The following is a 24,624-nucleotide window of genomic DNA, read 5'->3' as shown; positions in this document are numbered from 1 at the left end:
TACATGTGTGTCTGTGTGAGGGTAACAGAAGCCCTTGAACTGGAGTTACAGACAGGTGTTAGCTGGCATGTGAGTGCTGGGAATTGAGTGCAGGTCCTCTGGGAGAACACCCAATGTTCTCAACTACCTCTTTAGCCTTATTTACTGCCCCAATTCATTTGGGATTTTGAGTCAGGGTTTCTCTACATAGCATTGGCCGTCCTGTCCTGGAATTTATTGTGTTGACCAAGCTGGCCTCAAACTCACAGAGATCTGCCTGTCTCTGCTTACTAAGTTCTTGGATTAAAGGTACACCCACATCATACCCAGCAAGTTTTTAGTTTTAAAGCGAATGGCGTTTGATTGGAAATTGACATGTTTATATCAATAGTATTAGGAAGGAAAAATACTGCTGCTTTGTTGGTAGATGTAGTGTAGACATTATAATTTTCTGGTTTGCCCTAAAACTCTGTAAGGATCTATTAACCACTCTCTCAAAGGATTTAACAAGTTCAAGACAGGAGAGTGTCTTGGGAAAATTTTTTTTTTTAAAAATTAGAGAAAATAAGTAGCTGAATTCCAAGGATAGTGTGACCTCAGTGTCTTTCCTGCTCTGTCTGTGCGTGCGTTGGTCTTCAGGGGTGACAGTTTGTCCACCAAAATGCATTTTTATGAGGTATTAAATCAGCTATGTACACCTGGTTGCACAGCCTTCAATGAATCATAGTCAGTGGAATGCCTATTGAGTTTGCCCGGACCTGAGCCTCATGGTCATCCCTGTTTGTGTGGGCAAGTCTGTAGGAGGTGCGAATGTGTGGGAGAGGAAAAGCTTGAGAAGTGTGTGGACTCCTAGTGATAGCGGGAGTGCCTGTGAGCCACTTAGCGAGGGCAGTGGGAATGTGTGGAGCAACAGTTTTGGAGTTTGGTTTCTTAAAAAAAAAAACCACAGAAATAATTATAATAATGTGTTTTCATTTTAATCCCAGGTATGGGGTACGGGGCTGTGGGGCTGCCGTTGGCTATGATTTGCCTTGTGGTCTGGTGGGGAGTGGGGGAGCATGATTTTGCCAACTGCAGATAATTTCTGCGATCGTGTGACATGTGGAATTCGGGGACTTGTCAGAGGGTGTGTGAATGCTAGAGCTGCCACAGGTGGGCTGGGTTGTCCATGGTGGTGTGTAAAGAGGAAGCAGCTGTCCTGACAGCGAAGATCAGTCTTGCCACAAGAAACTTGAGTCCCTAGTCATCAGCAAGTAGTCTAAATAAAACATTGCCCCTTTCTGACCCCTGACATCATTCAGGGATCTTTTGCCTTTCCTCTCTTATCTAGTATTAGGTTGAAAGGGTGAAAGAAAAGGGATGAAGGGTAGAAGAAAGAAGAACCCATAAAGTAGGAAAAGGCTACACGTGTATTTGGAGGAGGGGTGGATGTTGGGTTACTGGGGTAGTTTTCTGACAAGTAAGGGATGCTAAGGTCTTGGAGTATGAGTGCTAACTGGTGGAGGCCAGTACTCGGAAGTGATTGTGATGCTAAGCTCAGGTTGGAAGCAGTGTTGTGAGAAAACTCAACTTTACCAAAGAGAAGAGAGAGATTTCTTGTAAACTTGGGTTGGAAAGTCACGGGAACTAAGGCAGCTCTTAGGTCATTTTTTTTCCTGTGCATCTTGGATGTTCTTCCAGCTTCCGTGGAAGCCGTGTGGTTCTGTCACTCTGTCTGTCCACCCTGGCTTCCTGTGCTCACCTTAGAGTGAACTCTTATTCCAGCTTCATGACTTCCCCATCCCTGGCTCTCCATAGATGGCAGTTTCTTGTCAATTGGCTAACGTTTTGTTTCTTTTATTTTGGGTCAAAATACTAGGTTTTTGTTTGTTTAATAAGTAGCAATTCATTCTTCTGGGAAGTGTTCTCTCTTTGCTATATACTAGGCTGTTTTGTTAAGACTTTGGATGGGTCACTTGAACTCTTAGGCAGTGTTAGCGTGTCTTAGTGTGGAGCAGCCGGATATAAGCAGTCTGTTAATTTCATATCTAATAAAATTCCAAAGAAAATGAGTTGGTTTTGCTAACTGCTCTGTACAGCTAGTGGCAGCTTTTAGTTTGTGCGGGCCCAGGGATGTCTAGGTCGTGGGCATGCCCAGTTTAGTGCAGTTTTATGTCCTATCTGCTTTTAAAGTGCTCCATCTTCAAGGAGTGTTCTCTTCATAAAGAACCACCCTCCTTACTTCCTTCCAGTCTGCTTTCAAGCAAGAATACTACCTCTGCCTCCTTAAGTCATTCCTATGTTTGAAAACTCGGTGGTCTGGCTGTAGGTTGAGCATCCTTAGTGTGAACCGTAGAGGAACTGAGAAGGGAGCCCCAATTGGCCGCATGATGCTCTCACAATTACAGGCTCTGATGTGCGCTTTACGTCGTTGCTTTTCTTCAGCATAAACCTTAGAATTTGAAAGGTTGCTGTAGAGCCTGACAGATGGAAAGCAGCATCTCTCACAGCCCTGCAGTCATGTGAAGCCCCTAGCATTGAGTGTGAGTCCCTACAATAAACAATTAGATTCTTTTTAAAAATTTTCTCAGAAACTACTGCTTTTACTTCTTCAGTAGATAAATCAAATGTAATTGAAAATGTAAATTATTAAAAAACATTAGGGATAGCAATGTTTTATGCTATGAACTAGAAATAAGTTATACATTGCTGATTATTTTGTTGCCTGAAAATTAGGACTTCAGTGCTTATGGGCAATATTCAGTAGGGATTGTCATGTGTATTTATGCATATGGTAAGCATGACCATATGTTAAATGAAAATGTTATTCATGAGAAATTTAACTTTATCATCAAGATTGCCTTTATTATGTATGTATGTATGTATGTATGTATAAGAAATGTACTTAGTGTTTAGGTTGAGGGCATGTATTTGCCTGATTTTGCTAAATCATGTATGCAGACATGTCTAAAACATCTCCATATGAAAGAAAGAAATACCTGGGCACTTCAGGTAGTTAGAAGTTGTACTGAACTATTTGACATGTGCCTGTGTCTCAACTCCTGTGAAACTGGTCTGTTTCACTGCAGTAATCATTACTAAGTGAATATGTGTTTCTCAGGTTCTGACTTATTTATCACTTTGTCCTAAATATAGGGAAAAGTTTCAAGTTTTTATAATACTGTGTAGGTTTGGAATTCACTATAGTCTCACCTGGATACTATTGAAACTTGTCACAGTGCCTTACATTTAGCAGTGTTTTATAAATGAAAAGGAAGCTGATTTTTCATTGATATTAGATGTTATGCAGTAGTCAAAATTTTTAAAGGGTTTGTCTTTCACTGTTCAGATGATTCATTCCATAAAGCCCATATGCAGCATGCTGGAGACGTAGCTTTGATAAACCACCACCTGCTTTAAAACACCCACGGGGTCCTGGGTTCTAGCACCATGAACAGTTATTCAAGGCAGGAGAATGAATGGTTTGTTAAGCTTCAACTGGAGGTTTTTATGCAATGCACTAGAGCATCCTTACACTTTCAGTGTTTGTACATACATGTGGTTTCCCCATAGACTTTAGTGAGTGCCTTTGTCTAGCTGAAGGGTGAGGGTATGTTTAAGTTGAAAGAGTAACGAATTAGTGACAATTTCAGAGTGCTGTGTGGTAAGCCATAGGACTTATAAAAAGAGAAGGCCACTTGCCTTGCAGTGCTGAGGGAAGGCATCAGGGCTGAAGGGAGACTTGGTGAGGAACCTGTGAATTTGCCCAAGACAGGGTGATTTTTGTCCATGGCAATTGTAATTTTAGTCAGGAGGAACGCACAACATTTTTTCCTTTATCACCACACAGCTGATGTTGGTAGTTCTACTGAACTTTTCTCTTAAACCTTTAAACATCTTAGATACGTGATCTGCAGCAGTAACTGCCTTTTCTCTTAGTTTTATGTGAGATCTTAAATGAAATGTACAGTCTCAGGTAACGGGAGATGCTTAGAGTTTTTTTTTTTTAAGATTTTTTTCATACTGAGGTATGATTTTAGTTCAGTTTTATAGTTGTTTTGAGTCTTTTGCAGTTTTTTTGAAGTTTGTGTTTTGTGGGGTTTTTTGTTGTTGGTTTTTTTTTTTTTTTTTTGCTTGTTCACTGTCTGTTTCTGAGACAGGGTCTCACTGTGTAGCTCTGACTGGCCTCAAACTCTGCAGCTGGCCTTGAACTCTCAGGGAGTTTCTGGTTCTCCCTGAGATTAAAGGGGTGTACCACCATGCCCGCTCTTGAACTTTGATTTTGTTGACAGTCATTTTAGAGAAAAATAGGATGAAAACACAATCACTGGGGGAAAAGTCATTTCAAAGAATTGTTGACACGTTTAGGTGTAACTAATGGGTGGCCTGAGACTGTGTGATGTCCTATAACAATAATTACCAAGGGCACCAGTGATGCAATCAATACACAGATGGCTGAGTTCTACAGAAATCTGTGCAGCTTCTCCTGGAGAAGTTGAAAAATTATGAATGAAATAGTAAATATGGTCATAGTTGCCACAGATTGTACAGACCTAATCCATTTTTTTTCAATATGTTTTACCAGATAATAGGAAAAATAAAAATTGAGTCCTGGCTCTCAGAACTCCAGAGATTGGATCCTACTTTCCAAGCATGTCTGAGAAGTGAAGGCTCACCTAATAGCATCAGGTAATTGGCATGCGTTCTTCTTGGTAACGAGAAAAGTGGCCAGACAATTTATTCCACTTTCCCCACTTTTCTCCGTTCCGCCCAAACTGTACCAGGAGGGAGTTTTACTTTTTCCCAGAACACTTTTTACTCTAAGTCCATTTTTATGAGTAAAAACACACGTAAGAGTGTAGATACTTTCACCTTAGGTCATCAAATTGCCTATTTTTCTTTTTGTTTTTCAGTAGTAAACCTTCAAAAAACAACTAGAGAAGGCAAAGCCATTGTAGTGGATGAACGTCACCTGCTAGGGGCTTACTTGGGACAGAGTAGCTCCTTAAACTTTTGTGCTGTAAGTTTTGTTTTTAGTAGGATGCATTTTGAATGTTGTGCTTTACTCATTTGAGTATTTTGTCGGACAGATAACCTTGTATAGCTCACAGATGTTTACAGAGTCAGAATACAGTATTCTCACAACAGATGCTTCATGACTGTTTCAGAAGTATTGTCGGGGTCTTTTTGTTTGATTGGTTTGCTTTGCTTTGCTATGGCAGTCTCTGTTTAGCTCTGGCTCTCAATGTAGATCATGCTGGGCTAGGACTCACAGGAGAGCCACTTGTCTCTGCTTCTTGAGTGCTAAGAGGAGGCGCCATCATATCATTCCTGGGTCTTGTAATTTTATGACTTGCTTATAAGTAATTTATCAGAAAATCATGGTAATTTTGTTTTTATCTGTGTGTAGTTTTCATATTCATTACATGGCCTTTAGATGATAATCCCCAGTGTGTTGTAAATTGTTAGACATTTGTGCTAAAAGACTTTGCTCAGTTTTCCGTGTTACTAATGGAAAAAACCCTAATACAGAAAGAAAGAAACTTTCCTGAGAACTTGTTAAGTGGAAAGGAACAGAATCAGAAATGAAAAGATTAATAGCAAAGTGCCTAGCGACAGTAGAATCTGGACTAAGTTACTTAGTATTTAGGTTCTGAATGATAGTGGGTTCTGAATGATGAAGAATCTGTTGGATGTACATTTTTTTAAATTGTATTTTTGTCAGGTTTGCCTCAGGAAGACTTTTGGCTTAGCTGTGGAGTGTAGAAGTAAATGATCTGAATTTATTTAGTATATGGGTTAGTCATTGACAAGAAGTGCCTGGTGTATTTTATGTTCAGTTGGCCTTTTGGACGGATGATGTCAATCCTTACATACTCTGTTATCAGACACAGAAATATGGACTGTCTAGGAAAACATTTTATTCTTGGATTTTAAAGAAAGATAACGTTTAATACTTGTTTCCTAAGTATTTGTGTTTAGTTGTAGGTAATGTACATTTAAAACAAGTTTTTAATTTCATTTTAACTTTAGGAACTAAAGTATGCATTAATTACAGACCTTCATTTCCCTGGTAGAATATTTAGGTTAGCATAAAGGTGCTTCAGTAATATGGTTATGTAATTTTAAATTTTAGTTCTGCCCCAGGCTGGAGCGTATCGATGCCTGTGTATGGGTCTGTGTGGTCTGTCTTTGCGAGACTATAAAGCAAGAGTATGCAGAGGTTTATGTGCAGTAGTGAGATGTGTAAGGCTAGTCTGACTTGAGACTGGCTCTTGACATTTTCTAATGTGCAGATAAGTACCTTCTTGTTTTCTCAGCATCCTGGGTTTTGTTCCTTTCTTGATGGTTAAGGTCTTTCCTATTTTTCTCTAATCTCTGCATTAGATAATTTAGAGATCTCTTCCAATTCTGTAAATTATGATTGGAATCAAAGTGCCCATCAGTATGTACTACAGCTGTTTTCTCCCTATTACTGCTGTTTGTGTGTTTTTATTTCTTGTCACACGTATACCCTTTTACCACCTACAAAAAAGAGATTGACTTCTGTTTCCTCTAATGGAGGATAATATGCCTCTGAGGACATGTACGTCCTGTCTGACCAGGGCATTTGCTGTGCCTGGGGACACCAGTGTTCACCTGATTGTGTTAGTGCTTGCAGCTGCGGCCACCTGTGTGCGTCTACACGTCCGTCATTCTTGGCAGTGTGTTTTCTTAGGAAGCTTTACTGTGTTTTGAGGTGGTTGGGTTCAGGTGTTTTTCCTTCCTTAAGGGTTATATATTAAATTATATTTTCATTTTCTGAGTTTTCCTTGGACTAAAGTGAACATTGACTTCTGAGATCTGTGATTAGCTTTGAGTGGCAACATGGATCAGTGTGTTTAATAAATATATAATGAATGTGCTAGCTAACAGTTCTGGGTGCTAAGCTGACCAGGTCCTAGTTACTGGGTTTATTTTCTCATTAGCGATGTGAAAAAAGTTAGAATATTAGTATGATTTGATGGAGGAGAAGAGTAGAATCATCAGTTAAAGAATAACTAGCTTTGATCCTGTAGTGCTTTAGATTTAGAGGTTAGGAAGTGATGGTAACATTTGGAATATAAACACCAAGATAAGGCCATATTCATACTCTAGTGGGCATGGTAGCCTCTAGAGACTTAGCCCTTGCCGTCCTTTCAAAGGTCTGTTTCCTCGGGCTCCCAGGAAAGAACATCTCTTAGATGAATTCTAGCTGATAGGACTTAAAATATTTTTAAAATATTTCTCTTTTCTCTCTCCTAGCCTGTTTATTCGAAGGAAATAAACTCTACTTTCCACCATTGTTTTTCTTTTCTTTCCTTTTTTTTTTTTTTTTTGTCTGAAAAATATATGTCATTCTGGACGTAACTTTGTACAGCTTGATTTAGCTGACTTTTCAAGGTATACCAAGCTCAAATTGGAATCGTGTTTGATTACTTCTCTGTTGCAGTTTTTTGTACAGTATTTAGATGATTATGTATGCTCTGTATGCTATAGAGTATTTAGAATAGAGATTTTATTTATGGCACTTTACAGGTAGGTGTTGTGCTGTGAAGAATGCTGTGGCATGTGTCTGCAGCTCCATCGCTGGCGAGGGAGGGAGGGTCTGACTGCAGCTCTGAAGCTGCCACATCAGCCTGTGTAGCCAGTCAGTGAGCTGCAGACTTAGCAAAGATACTGTCTCAAAAACCAAGGTGAGAATGGCTTACACACGTCCACACACGTGCCACACTCGCGCCACACACATGCACGCACACGCGGATACACACACACATACACATATACACACAAATTAATGAGTGAATAAAGGTGATGTAATCCCTCAGTTTAATGCTTGGAAGTACGGCGCATTCTCATGTTCCTGGCTCCTCGGGATTACCCAGCTGAGACTGGAAGTGTGGTAGCAGTCACAAATTCCAGCCTTTAGTTTTCCCTGTGTTTATTTCTCCATGAAATCAGATGTCCTGCACAGTTTTAATAGGGGCTTTTCATTATTATAATAATGATTGAAATAAGGTGGTGAATGGCTTGCTATGCTCCCTTCTGACAACAACACTGATCATTTGCCTTGGAAACAGTCTGGTGCTGTATGTTATGTTTTATTTTCTTGCAAATATTTCTTAGAAGAATATTAGGACTTCATTACATTGTTCACTGAGGAAGCTTAACTTACAAAAATTGTGTTAATAATAGGATATGAAGTGACAGTAAGGCCCACTGGACTTTTTTGATTAACCTTAGAGGAATAGCTACATATCTTCTTAACATTATAAAATGCAAATCAATATGGAATCTGAAAACATAAAGCACTAATATTGCAAAGAGTATGTCAGTTGCAAAGAATCAGACAAAGCTGGGCAGAGTGGCATGCACACTTGGGAAGCAGAGGTAGGCTGATTTCTGAGTTTGAGGCCAGCCTGGTCTACATAGTGAGTTCCAGCTCAACCAGAGCTATGTAGTGAGACCCTGCCTCAGAGGAAGGGGAGAGAACTCAGCTCGTGGGCTGGGGTTAAGAAGGGATGTGGGGGCTAAATACTAGGAATTTATGATAGCGAGTAATTAATGTAGCTTAAAATGAGCCTAAGTGCTAATGTAGGTATCAAAGGTACTATACTGTGATCTCAGTCAATACTAACAATACTACTATGACAGTCCTGAAGTCTGCCTAGTAGAATAAACATGTAAGAACAATTAGAAAAAAATGCCATCCGGGAAAATACTGATGGAGTTGGTAGGGAATTAGCTCTTCCTGAGTAGATGAGAGCCACAGTTGTTACTATACTGATGGTGTTGGTGTCACAGGTCAGTGGAGCTAAACTGAGATTTTGGTAGAACCGTGCAAGGATAAGTATATTTAATATGTTAAAGTCTGCTTTTCAAGCCCATCTGGAAGATTATAATCCCTGGGAATTGCCGACTAGTGTTTTAGGTAAAGATAAAGCCAATTTCTGCTCTACTTTTACACAAGGATAACATAATGAATGGACCAAATAAACAAATGCTGACTCCCGAAACTAGAGAAGTGACAATGCCAGTGGGTTTTTTGAGCAACTCAGAAGTGTCAGATGTGTGTCAGACAATGCTAGCATCTAAGGGAGCAGATATGCTCAGTGAAACAAGGAAAATAGCCTTACAAGTCCATAGTTCTCAGAAAAGTCAGGAAAAGATAAATCCTCCAAAACAGAAACTGCATGAATTATGTTTGTAGTTCATAAACACATAAGATACACCAAGAAATATGTAGTCTTGCTTATCAGTCAAGTTTAAATCAACGATGTTCAAAAGCTAGGTGTTTTCTTATTCTGTATCAGCTGGCAGAGATTTTAAGTTTACTTCGCATAAGGGCATGATGACAGAGGTGTGAATTGATACAATGTAGGATAGTGTGGGAGATCTGCTTATAAGAGCCTCAAAGTCATGTAAAAACATGTATGTCAAAGACTTTTAGAGAACAATTAAATATTTCATGATTACTGTGTTAGATTATGTCACACCTCTATAAGACCACACAGTAGGTGTAAAGTATGATTGGGTAGATATTTCTGTTTTGGTCTAGGAAAATATGCAGGCTGTAAAGGAGATAGGTAGTGTACAGCAAGGGTATTTGAGTAGAGTGAAAAGTATCAAGCTAGGTAAAGCTGTGTCTGCATAGTGAATGTTTGAAGGGAACACAGGCCAGTGACAGTAACTGGTGTGGCAAGGGTGAGGTCAGGGGGTTGTTCTTTCCTTTGTATCCTGTACTAAGGGAAGGTCGGTTTGTTCTTTTCATATGAACGTATTTTACAATTAGAACTTATTTTGAAAATCTTTTTGATGTCTGATAAGCATACTAACACTTTGAAAGTAGGAGAATTTTACCATAGAACCTCCTTCTGTCTTTATTGTGTTAAAGTGTTAGAGGTGGTTGGACAGATCACTTAGCCCCTTAAGTGATTCAGTTCCCTTCATTTGATGACTCACAACACATCTGTAACTCAAGTTCCAGGAATTCCTCTTCTGGCCTCCTTGGCATCAGGCATACACATGGTGCTCTCACATACTTGTAGCAAAAACATACTCACAAAATAATATATTTCAAAAATGGCAGGTGGTTGTTCTCTCCCTAAAGATGCTCAGTAGAAATCTGACAGTTAAAACAAAATTATTTCCTTTAACATTAGGCATGTTTTAACTCTACTGAGGCAAATTGCTGTACTATGTTGGCAGAAACCCTTAGTTTATCTTTTTGTAAGTAATCTTTGATTTAAAGTATATATATATATATATATATATATATATATATATATATATACACATATATATATGTATATATATATCCATATCCCAGAAAGAAGTATGTTTGAGACGTATGATTCTTTTAGAAATGTATGTTGCACAGGGAAAATGACTATCCATGATCATTTGCATTATACTTTGTTTGTTTAGATTTTTCTCATCTTAAATTTCTCCAAACATTATGCTACCAATAACCACTAAGTGTATTGACAAGGCCTTTGCACTCTCAGGTCTCAAAGCTCTGTTTACTTAATATGAAAACTAACGTCAGTTTTATTCTTAGGTTTTGCTTTAACTTCATTTATTTCGGTATTTAGTTTCTATAGCAACGGAGGTATGGTTTACAGTTGGGTCAAAAAAGAAATCTGTAGGTGTTAAGAAATGTATTTTTTAACCTGGAAAGAGAAGGTAGGAGGTAACACCTTTTCAGCTTTTACAGGGCATATCTGTTTCCAAGAATTCTGTATTTGATTGATAGGTGTCACTGTCAGACTTTCACGTTTCCCACGGTGCCAGGAAAGATTGTTGATTGTTTATTCTACTATAATTAAAGTCACATTAATTAATTTTGATTGTTTATTCTACTATAATTAAAGTCACATTAATTAATTCGCTAGATTAACAAAACCGATCAAAGAAGCAAGCCTCCTGCCGTGGAGGAATGGTAGTTCTTAGTAGAACTCTTCAAATGGAGTCTGTCTGGTTTCCTTAATACAGCTTTTCTTTACAGAGGTCATCTCTTGTCAAGTGATTGGTAGTGTTTTATATCTATAGTCTTTGGCTAATGTACAAAGAGGTACTGAGTTCCTTAAGTGTCTGAGCTGCAGTCAGCAGTCAACTGGCTCCTTACTACAAAGGAGACACTGAAGGAGTGCTTTAACCCTCACCGTCCATCTTCAGTATTCTCTATCACACTTGAAATGGAAAATATTGCTCCTTGCTTTTGAAGCTGCAAGAAGATTAATGTCTTCCACTATATTATAGGAACTACCTTCTGTGGAAGAACTCACTGTTACTCTGCCTGAAGACATTGCACTAAAGCCTCTTGGGAAGGTTTCGAGCATTATTGAACAGTTAGGTATGTAAGTAACTATATTAACAAGATTTGTGTTCAGGCATGCACTGATGTCAAGGTCAAGGACTTGATGTATTACGTTTTTTTGAGACATGTACACTTTATCTTATTCATTAAACTTGAAGGTATCATATTTGGTTTTTACTTATATATTTTCTTGTCTTTGGTTTTTTGAGATCTTTTTTTGAGAATTTGTTAGTTTTTTTTTTTTTTTTTTTTTTTTTTTTTTTTTTTTTTGTAGTTGTGTTTACTTTATTGGCTGTAACAAGTTGACACAAATTTTATGAGTTTGCAGCATTCTGCATTCTTGGACACGACAGTTTAGCCTTCTAGGACCAGACCTGCATCAGACTACTCCACAAAGCTGTCCAACAGCGCTGGCACTTTTGTAGGGTCCTTTCTTTGTCTTTGTTTCTAGGCATAGCCCACAAGACTCCTATTCCTGTCTCTTGTCTCTCTTCTTCATTCTTCTGCTTGCTTGCTTGCTTGCTTGCTTTGCTGTTGTTACTTGAGAGAGGGTCTCTCCCTGTATCCCTGGCTGTGTCACTCCACAGAGCAGCTAGGCTTAAACTCAGATCCTCCTGCCTCACACTTAAAGGGAGGAATTAATCCCCTTTGACCCTTTTGTATCCATCATTACATCCATTAGATGTTGTTGGCTATTCCTTGGAAAGTCTGCTGTGACACGAGCAGCCAGTAGAATTAGTAGTAATACCACATGTAGATGAAGAGGACAGATACACCTTCAAGAATATGAACTACATCCTCTCCCAGTAACCCTGGATTTGGTCAGGACGGAAGTTTGCAGATTTTCTTAGAAAAATAAACAACCAAAGGATAAAGTGATTGGCCCTCAAGGCCCTAGCTGAAGAGGGTTTCCGTTTATAGCCCATTCAGTGTAGTTTAGTTTTTCTGCCCTGCAACCACACTATGTGGAGTCTTTGGCAGCTGGGTCTTATCATCTAATTATGGTAGTCAACCAAGAACAACTCTGAGTCTTGCAGTGAGGGAATCTAGGAAGCCACTGTTGGCTGAGACAGCCATAGGAGTTTTGTACATAACACAAAGTTCAGGTCTTCCTCTTCTGATCACTTACCAGGTAGGTGAGATAGAGCTTTACCTTTTGATCCATTCCCAGACAATAGGTATATTCATATCTTTAAGAATTAATACTTACCATAATTTTATAATTTTTAATTTAAATTTATATTAAGGTAAATATCTTTGTTCTTATAAAAAATAATTCTAAAGCTTACTCCAGTTACTACATTTACTGCAATTACTTATACTCCATGGTAGATAATTTTTTACATTTTATTACTGAGTGTATGTGTGGGGGAGAGTCTCCTGAATTTCATATCATGCATTTATATTTAGAACTCAGAATTTAATTGAAATAAATTGAAATACAAAAGAGAGTTTTGTGTTACTTTTAATTATCTGCGCTTCATTTCCAGTAAATAATGGCATTTTCTGTGTAATGTAGTGGTCCTCTGTGTTATTGTAACTTTTCTAGAACTTACTATGGTGTATATGTGTTACACATAACAATTGGGTATTGTGTTAAAGCCTTGGGACACCGAGTCTTCCTTCTTAGAGAAGAGCGGTATGCAGTAGCAATCACTGGGGACTTGTTGTCACTTTGCTTTCATTTATTCAAAAGAAGCTGCTTTCGCGACTTGGTAAAAGCTTACCAGTATTCTGTAATAGAAGTTTTGAGACTAGATGATGATATATTAGGTAATAACTGCTTAAAAATGCACATGGCTTGAATTTGTTCAAGACTGTTGAGCAATTAATATTTTCTGTTATACTTTTTCCTCTGGTAATTGTAGCTTTCTATATTAAAATAACTACAACCCATCGACCTTTGCTATTTGGTAATTAAGATTTTGTTTACTAAGAAGGAATACTTATTGAAGTATTTGAAGTATGTTATGCCACCTTAAATCTTTAGTTCTTTTTTTTTTTTTTTTTTTTTTTTTTTGGTTCTTTTTTTTCGGAGCTGGGGACCGAACCCAGGGCCTTGCGCTTCCTAGGTAAGCGCTCTACCACTGAGCTAAATCCCCAGCCCCCACCTTAAATCTTTAGTTGTATTGCACTTAAGACTTAGATGATATTTAAAATTCTGGTTTATCTTCTTTATAAAGCATAATCTGCTTTTTGTGTATTTTTCAGTGATAATTGAGTCTATGACTAACATACCTCCAGTTAATGAGGATACTGTCATTTTCAAAAGTGATCGACAAGCAGCAGGGAAGGTTGGTTAAAACTCATAAAAATTCTTGTTACTTTGTTTTTTGGTTTGTCTTGTTTATCTTAAGAGCTTATTAAGTAGACGAGTCATCAAGTTATAATTCATTCTCAATTCTCCCCGTGTGTTATAAATTGGTTTAATATGCCTTAGAATTCTTTGCTGCATGGACCAGTAAATTCACATGTTTGTTTTATTTTTCTCAGTGTTTTGTCAGCTATTCAGAGGCAGAAGTTCTAAATAGAGACATTGCTTCTGTTTCCACAAGTACTCAGAACTGACTAGCATTTGCATAGTGTAGTAAAATAACTACTGCTTTTCTTGAAGTTAGTGGCTTTGAAACACTTCAGGTAGAGGTACAGAGGGGAGTTTATTTATATGTTTATGGGAAAAGATTTCAACAGCAAATTTAGTATTGCTCTACATACAAGCTAGAGGGTTATCAATGTGGATGAAGTAGCCATGCCCAAGGGACCTCTTTTACCCTCTTAGTGGGTAGCCATGCATGTCCATGTTTAATGTGAAAAGCACACACTTTGCTCAGTAAGTAAGGTAATTCTGGGCCTCTTAAATTTAAGAGCTTAAAAACTAAACAAGTGTTCATTTTTGAATTAAACATGCTGAGTAGATGTGTACCTGCTTGAAATCCTAAGAAAGAAACCAGTAGTTCTCTGCAACTTGCTGTTCAAAAATTTATTTCAGGAGATTAAAGAAAGTTACATTGAGTCAGGAAAAAGGAGATCTTCCTAGGCAAACTTACCTCCCTTTCTTGGTTCTCTGCTTTTTTTAGTGTTTTAAAACAACTTAGGAAGGATCAAGGTTTACGGAGTTCTGTCACCTTTTACCACTACAGATGTTAAATTGGGCAGGCTAGTGTACCATGGCTCGTTACAAAGCAGTTGGTGGCAGGAATTGTTGGCATTGAGAACTTTTTATTCTGGGTGAAGGTTGTGAAGGGAGGGGAGATTTGTATGAGGAGGATGGTGCTCTGCCTTTTCTCCTCTGTAAACTGAGGCTGAGTGGTTTTGGTGCCCATGTGCATCTACACACAGGGAGAAAGACAACACCCTAGGTGAAAGAGAAGGCGTGCGAGAGGCCGCAGGGCTGAGCCCTGGGCAGGTTTCTGTGCTTTTTGTGGGCTGCTTTTCTATGACTTCAGAGGAAAGCATACAGTGTTCACTTCTGTCCCCAAGGAAGGAGGAGAAGAAGCAAGGGAAATCTGTGACTTGATTTTTCTTTTAATCTGAAATAAACTTACTAAAATTGATTGTTTCCCTAATTCTTATTATTTTTTTCTCATAGTTTTCCTGGGCAATTTTAATTTTAGAATATGTGCTTTGGTAATTTAGCCTTATAAATGGTATTTCTATACCACAGGTATATGTGAATTTTCAGACTAGTAAATGTTGATATGCATTAGATGAAGATTACATGCATGAAGGTAAATGACATCTTTGTTTAAATTTTACTCAGAACTCGTAAATTTGAAAAGTGTTAGGCAGGGCAGCATTCTATGGTCTGAAGAGAATTGAAGAGGTCCTACCTCAAAGAAGGAAATAAAATGCATACATCTAAATACCTTTTCTTTGAAATGGGTTTAGAGCAGAGCTGGGTAAAGGTATTTGAGAAACAAACTAGTGACCAGAATGAGGAAAACAAGCTGTTGTAGGTCTGTTTCCTGATGGATTTCTCCTTAGAGAAGGTAGGAGTAGCCTAGTCCCACATGGACTAACTGCTGGGTGAGTGAATGAATGGAAGGGAGGTGGAGCTCATCCTCCATAGAATCTGTCAATCGGCTAGGCCAGCAGGTCACACACTGCTGGGTCATAAACTGAGAGCAGCTGTGAGATGAGAATTTGGGGGACTGCATACTCTGTTACTAGATGTTTCCTTACAGCTTCCTATGCTGATAAGTGCTATGTTGTGGTGATGACCTGTGCTAACCACTTTGATGGGCACCCTTTGTATAATTGTATCTTATTTAAAGTATAAAGGTGTGTGTAGGTGGCCCAAAGTAAAAGTCTCCGTTCTTATTCTTCTAAACTTTGCTTTTTATGCTTTTCTCACACTGTAAAAGTTCCTTTGTTTTAATTTCACATTAGGTGGTGTGCAGTTACAAACTTTCCAGTGCTGAGTAGAATGTTAGGCAGGGTGCAGCGCGCTTGTAAGGACCTTTGAGAAGGCAGGCCTGCTTCCTAGAGCCCCGCTGTAAAGATGCTCTTCAGTCTCACCCTCAGGTGTTGCTCAGCACCACACCCACATTCTGAGCTCCGTAAGGTTCTTTTGATTGATTGTTTCTTTATTTTAAAATAATGTTTCTACATCCTTTTAAATCTTGACTGAACAAATTGTTTATTTCAATCAACCAAGTTTTCCTGTGACTGAGGTACAACATGAGGTGCAGGCTAAGACTATAATAATCTTCCTATCACTTGCTATGTGATACTTTTTTAACATAATTTTTCATTCACTTTATATCCCCAAATTGTCCCTCTTCTCCTTGAGTACCACTGGAAACTCCTCCCTCCTTCTCCCATTTTCCCCTGTACTTCTTTCTTCTCTGAGAATAGGGATCCCTGCCTGGTCCCTCCACTCCCACCCCCCCACGAACACACTCATGTCAGTTACTATAGGGCTAGCTAGGCACATCCATTCTCACTGAGGCCAGACAGGGATGTTAGGGGAACAGGATCCATAGGCAGGCAACAGATTACGGACAGCCCCTGCTACAGTTGTTGGGAGATCCACATGAAGACTAAGCTGCACATCTGTTGCATATGTGGGGGGGCCTAGGTCCAGAACATGTATGTTCTTTCCTTAGTAGTTCAGTCTCTAGAGCCCCCAAGGGTCCAGGTGATTTGACTCTTGGTTTTCCTGTAGGGTGCCCATCCTGTTAGGGTCTCTCAGTTCTTTCCCTGACTCTTCCACACGACTTCCCAAGCTCCATCTAACGTTTGGTTGTGGACCGACGTTTGGTTATGACTCTGCATCTTTTAGGTCAGCTGTTGGGTAGAGCCTCTGGGGACAGTTATGCTAGGATCCTGTCTGCAAGCATAACAGAGAATCATTAATAGTGTCAGGGATTGGTTTGTGCCGATGGGATGGGTCTCAGTTTAAGCCAGTCATTGGTTGGCCATTCCCTCTGTCTGCCATATCTATCCCTGCACATCTTGCAGGCAGGCCACATTTTCCATGGAAGGTTTTGTGGGTGTGCTGCTATCCTTATTCTTTTCACTAGCAGCACTGCTTGCCTACAGGAAGTAGCTACTACAGGATCTGTATCTCTACTACTAGGAGTTTCAGCGAGAGTCATCCTCATAGCTACCCTGAGGCCTACCCCCCTCCCCTGTGTCTCTATCCCCCATTCCTCCATCTCCCCCTTTGTCCATTCATTTCCATTCTCTCTCCTGCTCTCCCTACACCTGATCTCCACCCCACTCCCTACCCCCTGTTCCCCTCCCATCTCCCAACCAGTTTCCTCCCTCTAGCCACCTCCTATGTGATACTTTTTTTTAACTTAAAACTTCATAATGATTTAGTTGTAGCTTTGAAGCAGAACCATTTTAGATCCTAAGGGAAGGGTTACTTAAAATGAGTCCAAGAATTTTTAGTGTCACAGATTTAATATGAACCAAGCTCTACATAAGCCGGAAGTCATCATAGGGGTCCTCAGGTATAGTCATTACCATAGTTAGGAAACGGAATCATAGGATTCAGGAAATGAGACCCTAGGAATGAGCCTTAGGTACAAGGTTACAGGGATTACCATGGATTGTTGGAGTCACAGAATTTTTTTTAATGATGTAGATTATTACTGTCCTATGTTTGTCCAGGAAGTTAAAATTTTTGACTATGTCCTATAGTTTTATATAGCATATAACTCGTGAACATTAATAGAAAAGTTTACTATTTGCATCTAGAATGTACTGACAAAATGGTTAGAATTGTTCATAAAACAAACTTGCTTTTCCTTTATTTGCAGGAAAGAAGTTTATAATAAGCTATTGTGTTTGTAATCAGAATATGAAAACTTCAGGTGTAAAAAAAGTTTATTGCTGTAACAGAATTGGCGTGTTTTAGCAATTGTCAGTGTTTTTAAAAATCTTGCTACCTTTTCAAATTACTAGGATATATGTTCCATGTCTTCTGTTTTGTAGATATTTGAGATCTTTGGACCTGTTGCCCATCCATTTTATGTGTTACGGTTCAATTCTTCAGAGCACATTGAGAGTAAAGGTATCAAAATAAAGGATACTATGTATTTTGCTCCATCAATGAAAGACTTCACTCAGTATATATTCACAGAAAAACTCAAACAGTAAGTGCTTCATTGATGTGTGGTCTTCCTGTGTCATATATTTTAGGAGTGGTTTTTCTTAGATGATCATTTCTTATACTTAAATGGTAGCTGTTTTCCAGAGAACTCATTTTTCTTACTATGAACATCTTTGAGAGCTATGATTTATCATTAGCAGTAGCAGGTAGAAAATATGTGATCTTATGCTTTCCCCAGATCAGCCACTAGGTTGACAGCATTTGCAGAACATAGAACCCTTATGGACTTTAGTTCATTGTTTTTTCTTTTCACTATATATTTTGGTAGATAAATTTCAATATTAGTATTACTACATAAAGGAAATTATTTCCAATAAAGTTATAAGTTTAAAGAGCTGTTTTTAGTTTTGTTTTCTTGTTTTGTTTTTGTTTATTTTTTGGTTGTTTAAGGCAGACTGTCATGTATCCCTAGCTGGACTCATTCCTGGTCCTTCTTCCTCTGTTGCCCATGTGTGGAGTTTTCAAGTTTGCACCACAGTGCCTAGCCTTATAAAAAGATACTATTATCAGATACCACAGAATAAGTTCTCTAAGCCATTTTTATATTAAATTAGGTTTCTAAATTTCACGCACTATTCAGAAGTAAATATTCTGGTCTCCATAATGGACATTGACATTTATAAGACTCTAAAGGAGGACCATTTAGCCTCAATTATTTTTCCAGCTGTATGTGGTTAATTTTTTTTATATGAAATGATGACAAGATAAATGAGTTAAATAGATACTGAACCATAAGGACATTACATTTTAAATAATTAAGCTTATGCAGTTGACTGTTTCATTCTTCTGTGAATATTAAGACACATCCAGTGTATGTGCCACATACAAAACCTTTAGCAGATACCAAAACAGGGTTTCTGAAAATGCTTATGAAATAGCTAAGTAAAAGCTTTCAATTCTGAGAAATAGGAATAAACCAGAGAAGGGAGTGATGAGGCTGTACTGCAGAAACAGTTCCCATTTATTCATTTTGGTGTCTCCTTGTACCTACCTGTATCTGGACCTTGGCTTCTGCAGTGGAATGGTTCATCCCGTTTGCAGTTCTACACCTAACAAGACTACTTTAGCTGCTTCCTATCACTTCTGTCTGTTGCTTGATCTTTCATTGGTGAATTTGAGTTTCTTATGGTAGATATACTAGCCAAGGAACTTTACTGTCACCTTTATAAACTTAGACGAAGGATCCTATACATCATTTTTAGTACTGATTGTACTAAAAGGACACTGGGTTTAAGTAAGGTTAATGACAGCTGATTCACTTAAAAAACTGTCATTGATAGCACCATGTAATGGCAAAGATCTCAGTGAAAATTTTAAATTTTAAAGCAGTTTTCATTTTGTGACATTACTATCATTGGCACATAGATTTTAGTGGCACTGATTCAGGAAAATCCATTTATCTTTAAAATCTAATTTAAAGTAGTCAGGATATCTGGTCTCAATTTATATTAATATAGTTAAGTAAGAAATATAGCTGAAACCATGATATAGTTAAGATAAAACATTTTAAAATGAGGTTTTAGAAATAATTATACCCTAATACATTTTATTTTGTCTCTAATGACTCATTTCATATAGGCTGCTGATACACTACAATGTCCTTCAGCCTATTCAGTGTCCTTCTCCCCAAACTCACCAGTCTTTCTTTTACCCTTTTGTTTTGAGAATCACTCACAAAACTGATGGTATTTCTTAGGTGAGTTAAGGAAAAAGAACCTTGTACCTTTGCCTCTGCCTGTTCCTGCAAAACATCGTCTCGTGTGGGTGTGGAACCAAATTCTATACAAAGGTCAGCATCTTCAAAGTGAAATCAAGTGCAGACCCACTTTCTCTGCACAGCATAACCTTCTCCACGAAGCTCCCTAGTGTCAACACATGTTCCGGTGGTCCTGTGTGTGTGTGTTTCCTGTAGGAGGCCTGCATTATTTGAGATTGGTGAAGGACACCAAAAAGAGTCTCAGTTTCTTGGTGTTTTCGTATAAAAGTAAACGCTGGGCTCATCTAATTTCTAAGAGCGTTGGGTTCTGTAAGCACTTAACAGAATATGATCTTTTCTAGGGACAGAGGATCTGATGCTTCTTGGAAGAATGATCAGGAACCACCTCCAGAAGTTAGTATGAGCCTTTTAATGTTTCACAAGGCAGCATATACCTTACTCATATGCATTGTTAATTAATTCTAGCTTACTTTGTTATAATTCTCATTTTTATGAACTTTGTTGATATGGCATGTTATTATTTAAACCCAAGTTTACTCTTAGGTGTAGTGAATGTCAGTGTGGGAACTGATAACATTTGGCTGTGATGCAAAAGTGAACCTCCCATTGGAGGTGTGGGTAGTGTCAGAAGCAGATGCCGGCTCTACTCCCTCACGTCTGTGTAACTCAGTTATTCTTCTCTAACCTCATGTCTTGATTTTATGTTTTGTGTCTATTTTCATAGGACCTTAGTTTCATCTCCTAAGGTGGGATACTGATTTAGTCTTTCTAGAGATGTGAACACATGTGAGCACATGTGAATGTTATGGTTATTTTCTTCTACTCCAGGTGATGGAGAATTGGATATTCTAAAGATTTTGTTGTTATGGCTTTGGTGTAATTGAAGATGTAATTTCTGAATACTTCAGATATGTCAAACAGTGCAGAAGAGCATGTCTGTGTTAGCGTCTAACTTTTTGAGGTTTGAGTCAGGCTATGGCCCGTTCAGGAGATCTCATAGGAACACGTTACTCAGCGATGCTAAGAATGTATGCCCACTCACACTCTCTGTCACGCTTACAATATCTTAATAATGAGATCGCGTGTGTAAAGTGTTTTGGACATCAACGTGGGTCTTAAAATTGGTCCTGTTAAATCCCCATTTTAGGTCTCAGGATTAAAGTTAATAATTTTGGTAATGTCAAGTTCTTGTGAAATTGGTTTGCTTAGATTGACTTTTTTATAGAAGCAATTCCCACATGCTGTATGATTGTGGTTTTGGGCGATGGGGGCGGCAGGCAGACTGCCTCTTGAAAAATGATGGGATTTAATTTTATATAGTTGTTAATGATAATCTTACAGTCTAGAAGAATTCTCTAATTTTAGACCATGGTAAAATGCTAGACATTCATAAAAGACATAAAGACTTCTTAGAAATAAATCTTACTCATCTTTACCTACATTTTAATGTACATATGCAGACTTCATAATGGATTTAAATACTTCATAAATGCAAAATTGAATTTGTATAAGAAAGATGATTTTAGGGAATGAAAGCAAAATTTACTCAAAGCAATCTCTAAAACTTCTCCCAATTATAATTTTTCTCCCTCTCACTCCTGAGAAGACAGTAACCTGATACCACAGTGTTCTTACTCCATTCTATTAGAGAAAGCTTTCCTTTGCCTTACAGAGCACATTGACTTAGCACTCTGCTGTCTTGACTGTGTGCTCAGTAAGTCTTTGCTGCTTTCTCCTTTACCCTCCTATCACAGCTTGTTTGCTGTATTGTGTATTATAAGGAATGAGATTCAAGCTGACGTGAGGCTGAGAGACAAGGCTTGTGTCCGAGTTTGAGTGACTTGGATCTGGTGATGTGTAAAAGTGGCTTAGTCTTCATTACTGCTTTCTTTGGCATTCCCTGGCAGCTGCCATGATAATGATTATTAAGTCTAAGCAGGAAGTTGGACTTCTGTTCAGGGAATGGAATATGTATTGCATATCTGAATATTGCTAATTTTGGCATTTTAAAGTTACCTCTCTAAAGATTTCTAGGAATTAGATAGACCAAAATCAAACAAACAAACAAACAAACAAACAAAAAGAAACCCAGAGTGTCCAGCTTAATAAAGTTATTAGGGCTTAAAATACAGTAACCAGATGTTTTGTTATTACTTTAGAAGTTAGCTCATATATTAATAGGTAGGTAGTGTTGAGTTGAAGTGAGCACCTTTCCTCTGGTCAGTCAGTAAGCAGTGGTTTGAGCACTGCTGTCTCATTGGCAAACTGACGGTAAGTCCATCTCTACTTTTATCCGCAAGGCCTTGGATTTCAGTGATGATGAGAAAGAAAAAGAAGCCAAACAGAGGAAAAAGTCTCAGATTCAAGGCCGCAAAAAACTCAAGTCTGAATTGAATGAGTCAGGTGAGTGTATTGTTACCTTCATGTACAGTAGGTAAGTAAACATTAAAGAGAAGCATCAGCGTTCTCTTTTAATCTCCTGCATGTGCTATGTGGAGAGCCCTCTTACGAGCTCCATCTCACGGTGTCTTCTAGGGTAACAAGCTGAGACTGTTAGAGGAGGCTTTCTCAAGGAGTCATGTGCCCATGGTCAGACTTTATAGTATGGCACCCAGTCCCCACTATTTCTTTGACTTTTCCTTTTATAATATTTTCATTTTAAAAGTTAAGCTTTTTGAGATTATTATAGATTTACATAGTTGTATTAAACAGCAGGAGAGATGTATTATATGTTCTTCACTCTTGTGAAATTGCTGTTTCACAGCTAGGGTTATTATCGAGGTAGTATTTTTAAGGCTCAGGATTTCTAAGCCCACAACAGAATGCTCCTTAGTTCTTTATTCACTTTCTAGTTGTGGCTATGTTTGTCTTTCTCACCTCAGCTCATAGGAACAAGTCTGTCTGTCTGCGTTTCTCTGCTCCTTCCTCCACTGTCTGTCTTACACATGCAATTGCTGGGCTCAGGGTTGCTTTGTCTGGCTGTTCTCTATCTCTTCAGTATCCGTGGTCATTTCCAGAACATGAGTGAAATCCTGTAGTGGCTCACACAGTGTGAAAATCACATGTTGCTTTTGGTGCTGATCATACTTTCCTGGAAATTCATCCAAGTTGCCAGATGTGTAGATTGTCCTTTCTTTCTGGAGTCCTGTCCTGTGGAGGGAATTATACCATACATAGTTTAACTACTTACCCATTAAGGAACATCTGGCTTGTTTCCTTTGGGGGGGCGGTGGTCAGGAATAAATCTTGTATAAATATGTTTATACAGGCTTTTAAAATAAATTTTCATTTCTCTGGACCAATACTAGGCAGGAATGTAGCCTTCCTGCTCAGCCGTGGGTGTGGATGGGGATAATGCTCTGGGGCTTTGTGGGGTTTGAATGCAGTTATTAGCATCGTCCCTAATCCTTAAGCTTTAAGTTGTGCCTTTTCAATTCATTTAAAACTGAGTTTTATGTCATATTATAAGGAGTAGAAGTCACTTTCTGACAACGATCTTGATATATTAAATTTTAATTTTTCTTTTATTTCTGCTATCAAAGGTGAAGATTTTGGTGAAGTGCATCAGAATTGGAATGCCAATAGCTCTTCAGAACATTCGAAAGGATATCACAACAGGGAATTCACGAGAGGCTTTCCGAGGGGCAGATACTCTCGAGGAAGCCATGGCAGACCTCCGCCACAGCAGTACTATAACTCAGATCCTATGGCATCTCAAGAGAGCTTGGGATTTCCACCTCAGAGACAAGATAATCCTGTCATGCCCCACTATCCTTTTCCCCCACCCATGTTTGATATGCATAACTTTCCACTGCCGCCCCCGCCCCCGCCCCCACCCCCACCAACGGTTAGCATGGGGTGGGCTGCACCTAGCATGACCTCTCATCCTGTTCTTAACTTACCATACTCCCTACCCCCACCTCCACTTCCTCCTCCCCCTCCTCCTCCCTCTCCTGGGGAAAGTAATTCTTCTCATTTTGGATCTTACTATTAGTTCTATGCTTGTATTTCAGAGAAATATGGTAAAAAAAATTTAAACAAAAATATATTATAGAACTAGATTTAAAAAAAAACCACTGTAAAATACTAAATCAAATGATTCAGTTGTACGTTCATATATATTTTAAGTAACTCAGTTGTGAGTTCATATATGTTTGTAACCTTTATGAAGGTATTCATAGGGACAGTTCATCTCATTCTTAGAAAACATGTAATATTTAAATATTGACTCATGTCCTCCATTACCCACAGCTGGTTAACAATGTGTACAGTAGTGGTTATGAAGCGGGTTTCATCACAGCCTCTAATATGCTGACCACTGAATTGTCTTTTTAGTATAATCTTAAAATGTTGAAGTCCTACTAAGAGTCTTTAAAATAAAGTATTTTTATAAACTTGACACCTTTGAAATTGATTGTAAATGCAAGATTTCTTTAAACTTGATTTCCTTAAGCGAGTTAGGAGTGTGAAGGAGGAAGACACTATTGGCCGAAGCTCTCACTAGCTGGTTAGTATTAGCTATGTATTGGCAGACATCCGTTTTCTGTGTAGCTGTCCGTTATTGGGAAAGCTTTACTGTCTGCTGCTTCCATTAAGGCGTGTATATATGTGTATTCTGTGTCTGTTCCCAGGCTCTCCAGTGTCTGACATGGATGACATGCATAATAAAGGCATTGAATGACTGAGTGAATATAGTTTTTAATTAAACGAGTGTTTTTGCCAGCATTGGTATAAATGTTAAAAGCAGTTGAGGAATATTTGGGCATGAGTAGGCCTCCAGTGTAATTTGTCCTCCCATGTATTGCCTGAGGAGCCTGAGTGCTCAGAAGAGGCCATCATCTTACCAAAGCCACGCAGCTATTGCAATGGCGGAGTTGGATCCAGGTTTCTCCTTTTCGCACCTTGCTCAGGTGGTGCTCCCAACCTTTCATTCCGTGACGTTCCTAGTGCGGCACGCGTGTTCCAAGCCTGGCCGCTGTGTTTGCATTG

General features: G+C 38.6%; 1 protein-coding gene across 1 annotated transcript in view; it reads left to right on the top strand.

Annotated features, from left to right (window-relative positions):
• Positions 1 to 24,320, top strand: part of Naf1 (nuclear assembly factor 1 ribonucleoprotein) — a 30,764-nt gene extending 6,444 nt beyond the window's left edge. Inside the window, 6 exon segments of the mRNA NM_001024772.2 lie at positions 11,239 to 11,332; positions 13,508 to 13,590; positions 17,741 to 17,901; positions 19,977 to 20,028; positions 21,936 to 22,038; positions 23,178 to 24,320. Of these exon segments, the coding sequence (NP_001019943.1) occupies positions 11,239 to 11,332; positions 13,508 to 13,590; positions 17,741 to 17,901; positions 19,977 to 20,028; positions 21,936 to 22,038; positions 23,178 to 23,629 (945 nt within the window). The 3' untranslated portion in view covers positions 23,630 to 24,320.
• Positions 24,321 to 24,624: the final 304 nt, after the last annotated feature.

Source organism: Rattus norvegicus, chromosome 16 (assembly GCF_021556685.1).
Source record: "Rattus norvegicus strain SHRSP/BbbUtx chromosome 16, alternate assembly SHRSP_T2T, whole genome shotgun sequence".
Taxonomy (NCBI): Eukaryota; Metazoa; Chordata; class Mammalia; order Rodentia; family Muridae; genus Rattus; species Rattus norvegicus.
Note: the sequence above shows the minus strand (reverse complement) of the source record. Positions and strands in the feature narration are given on the sequence as shown.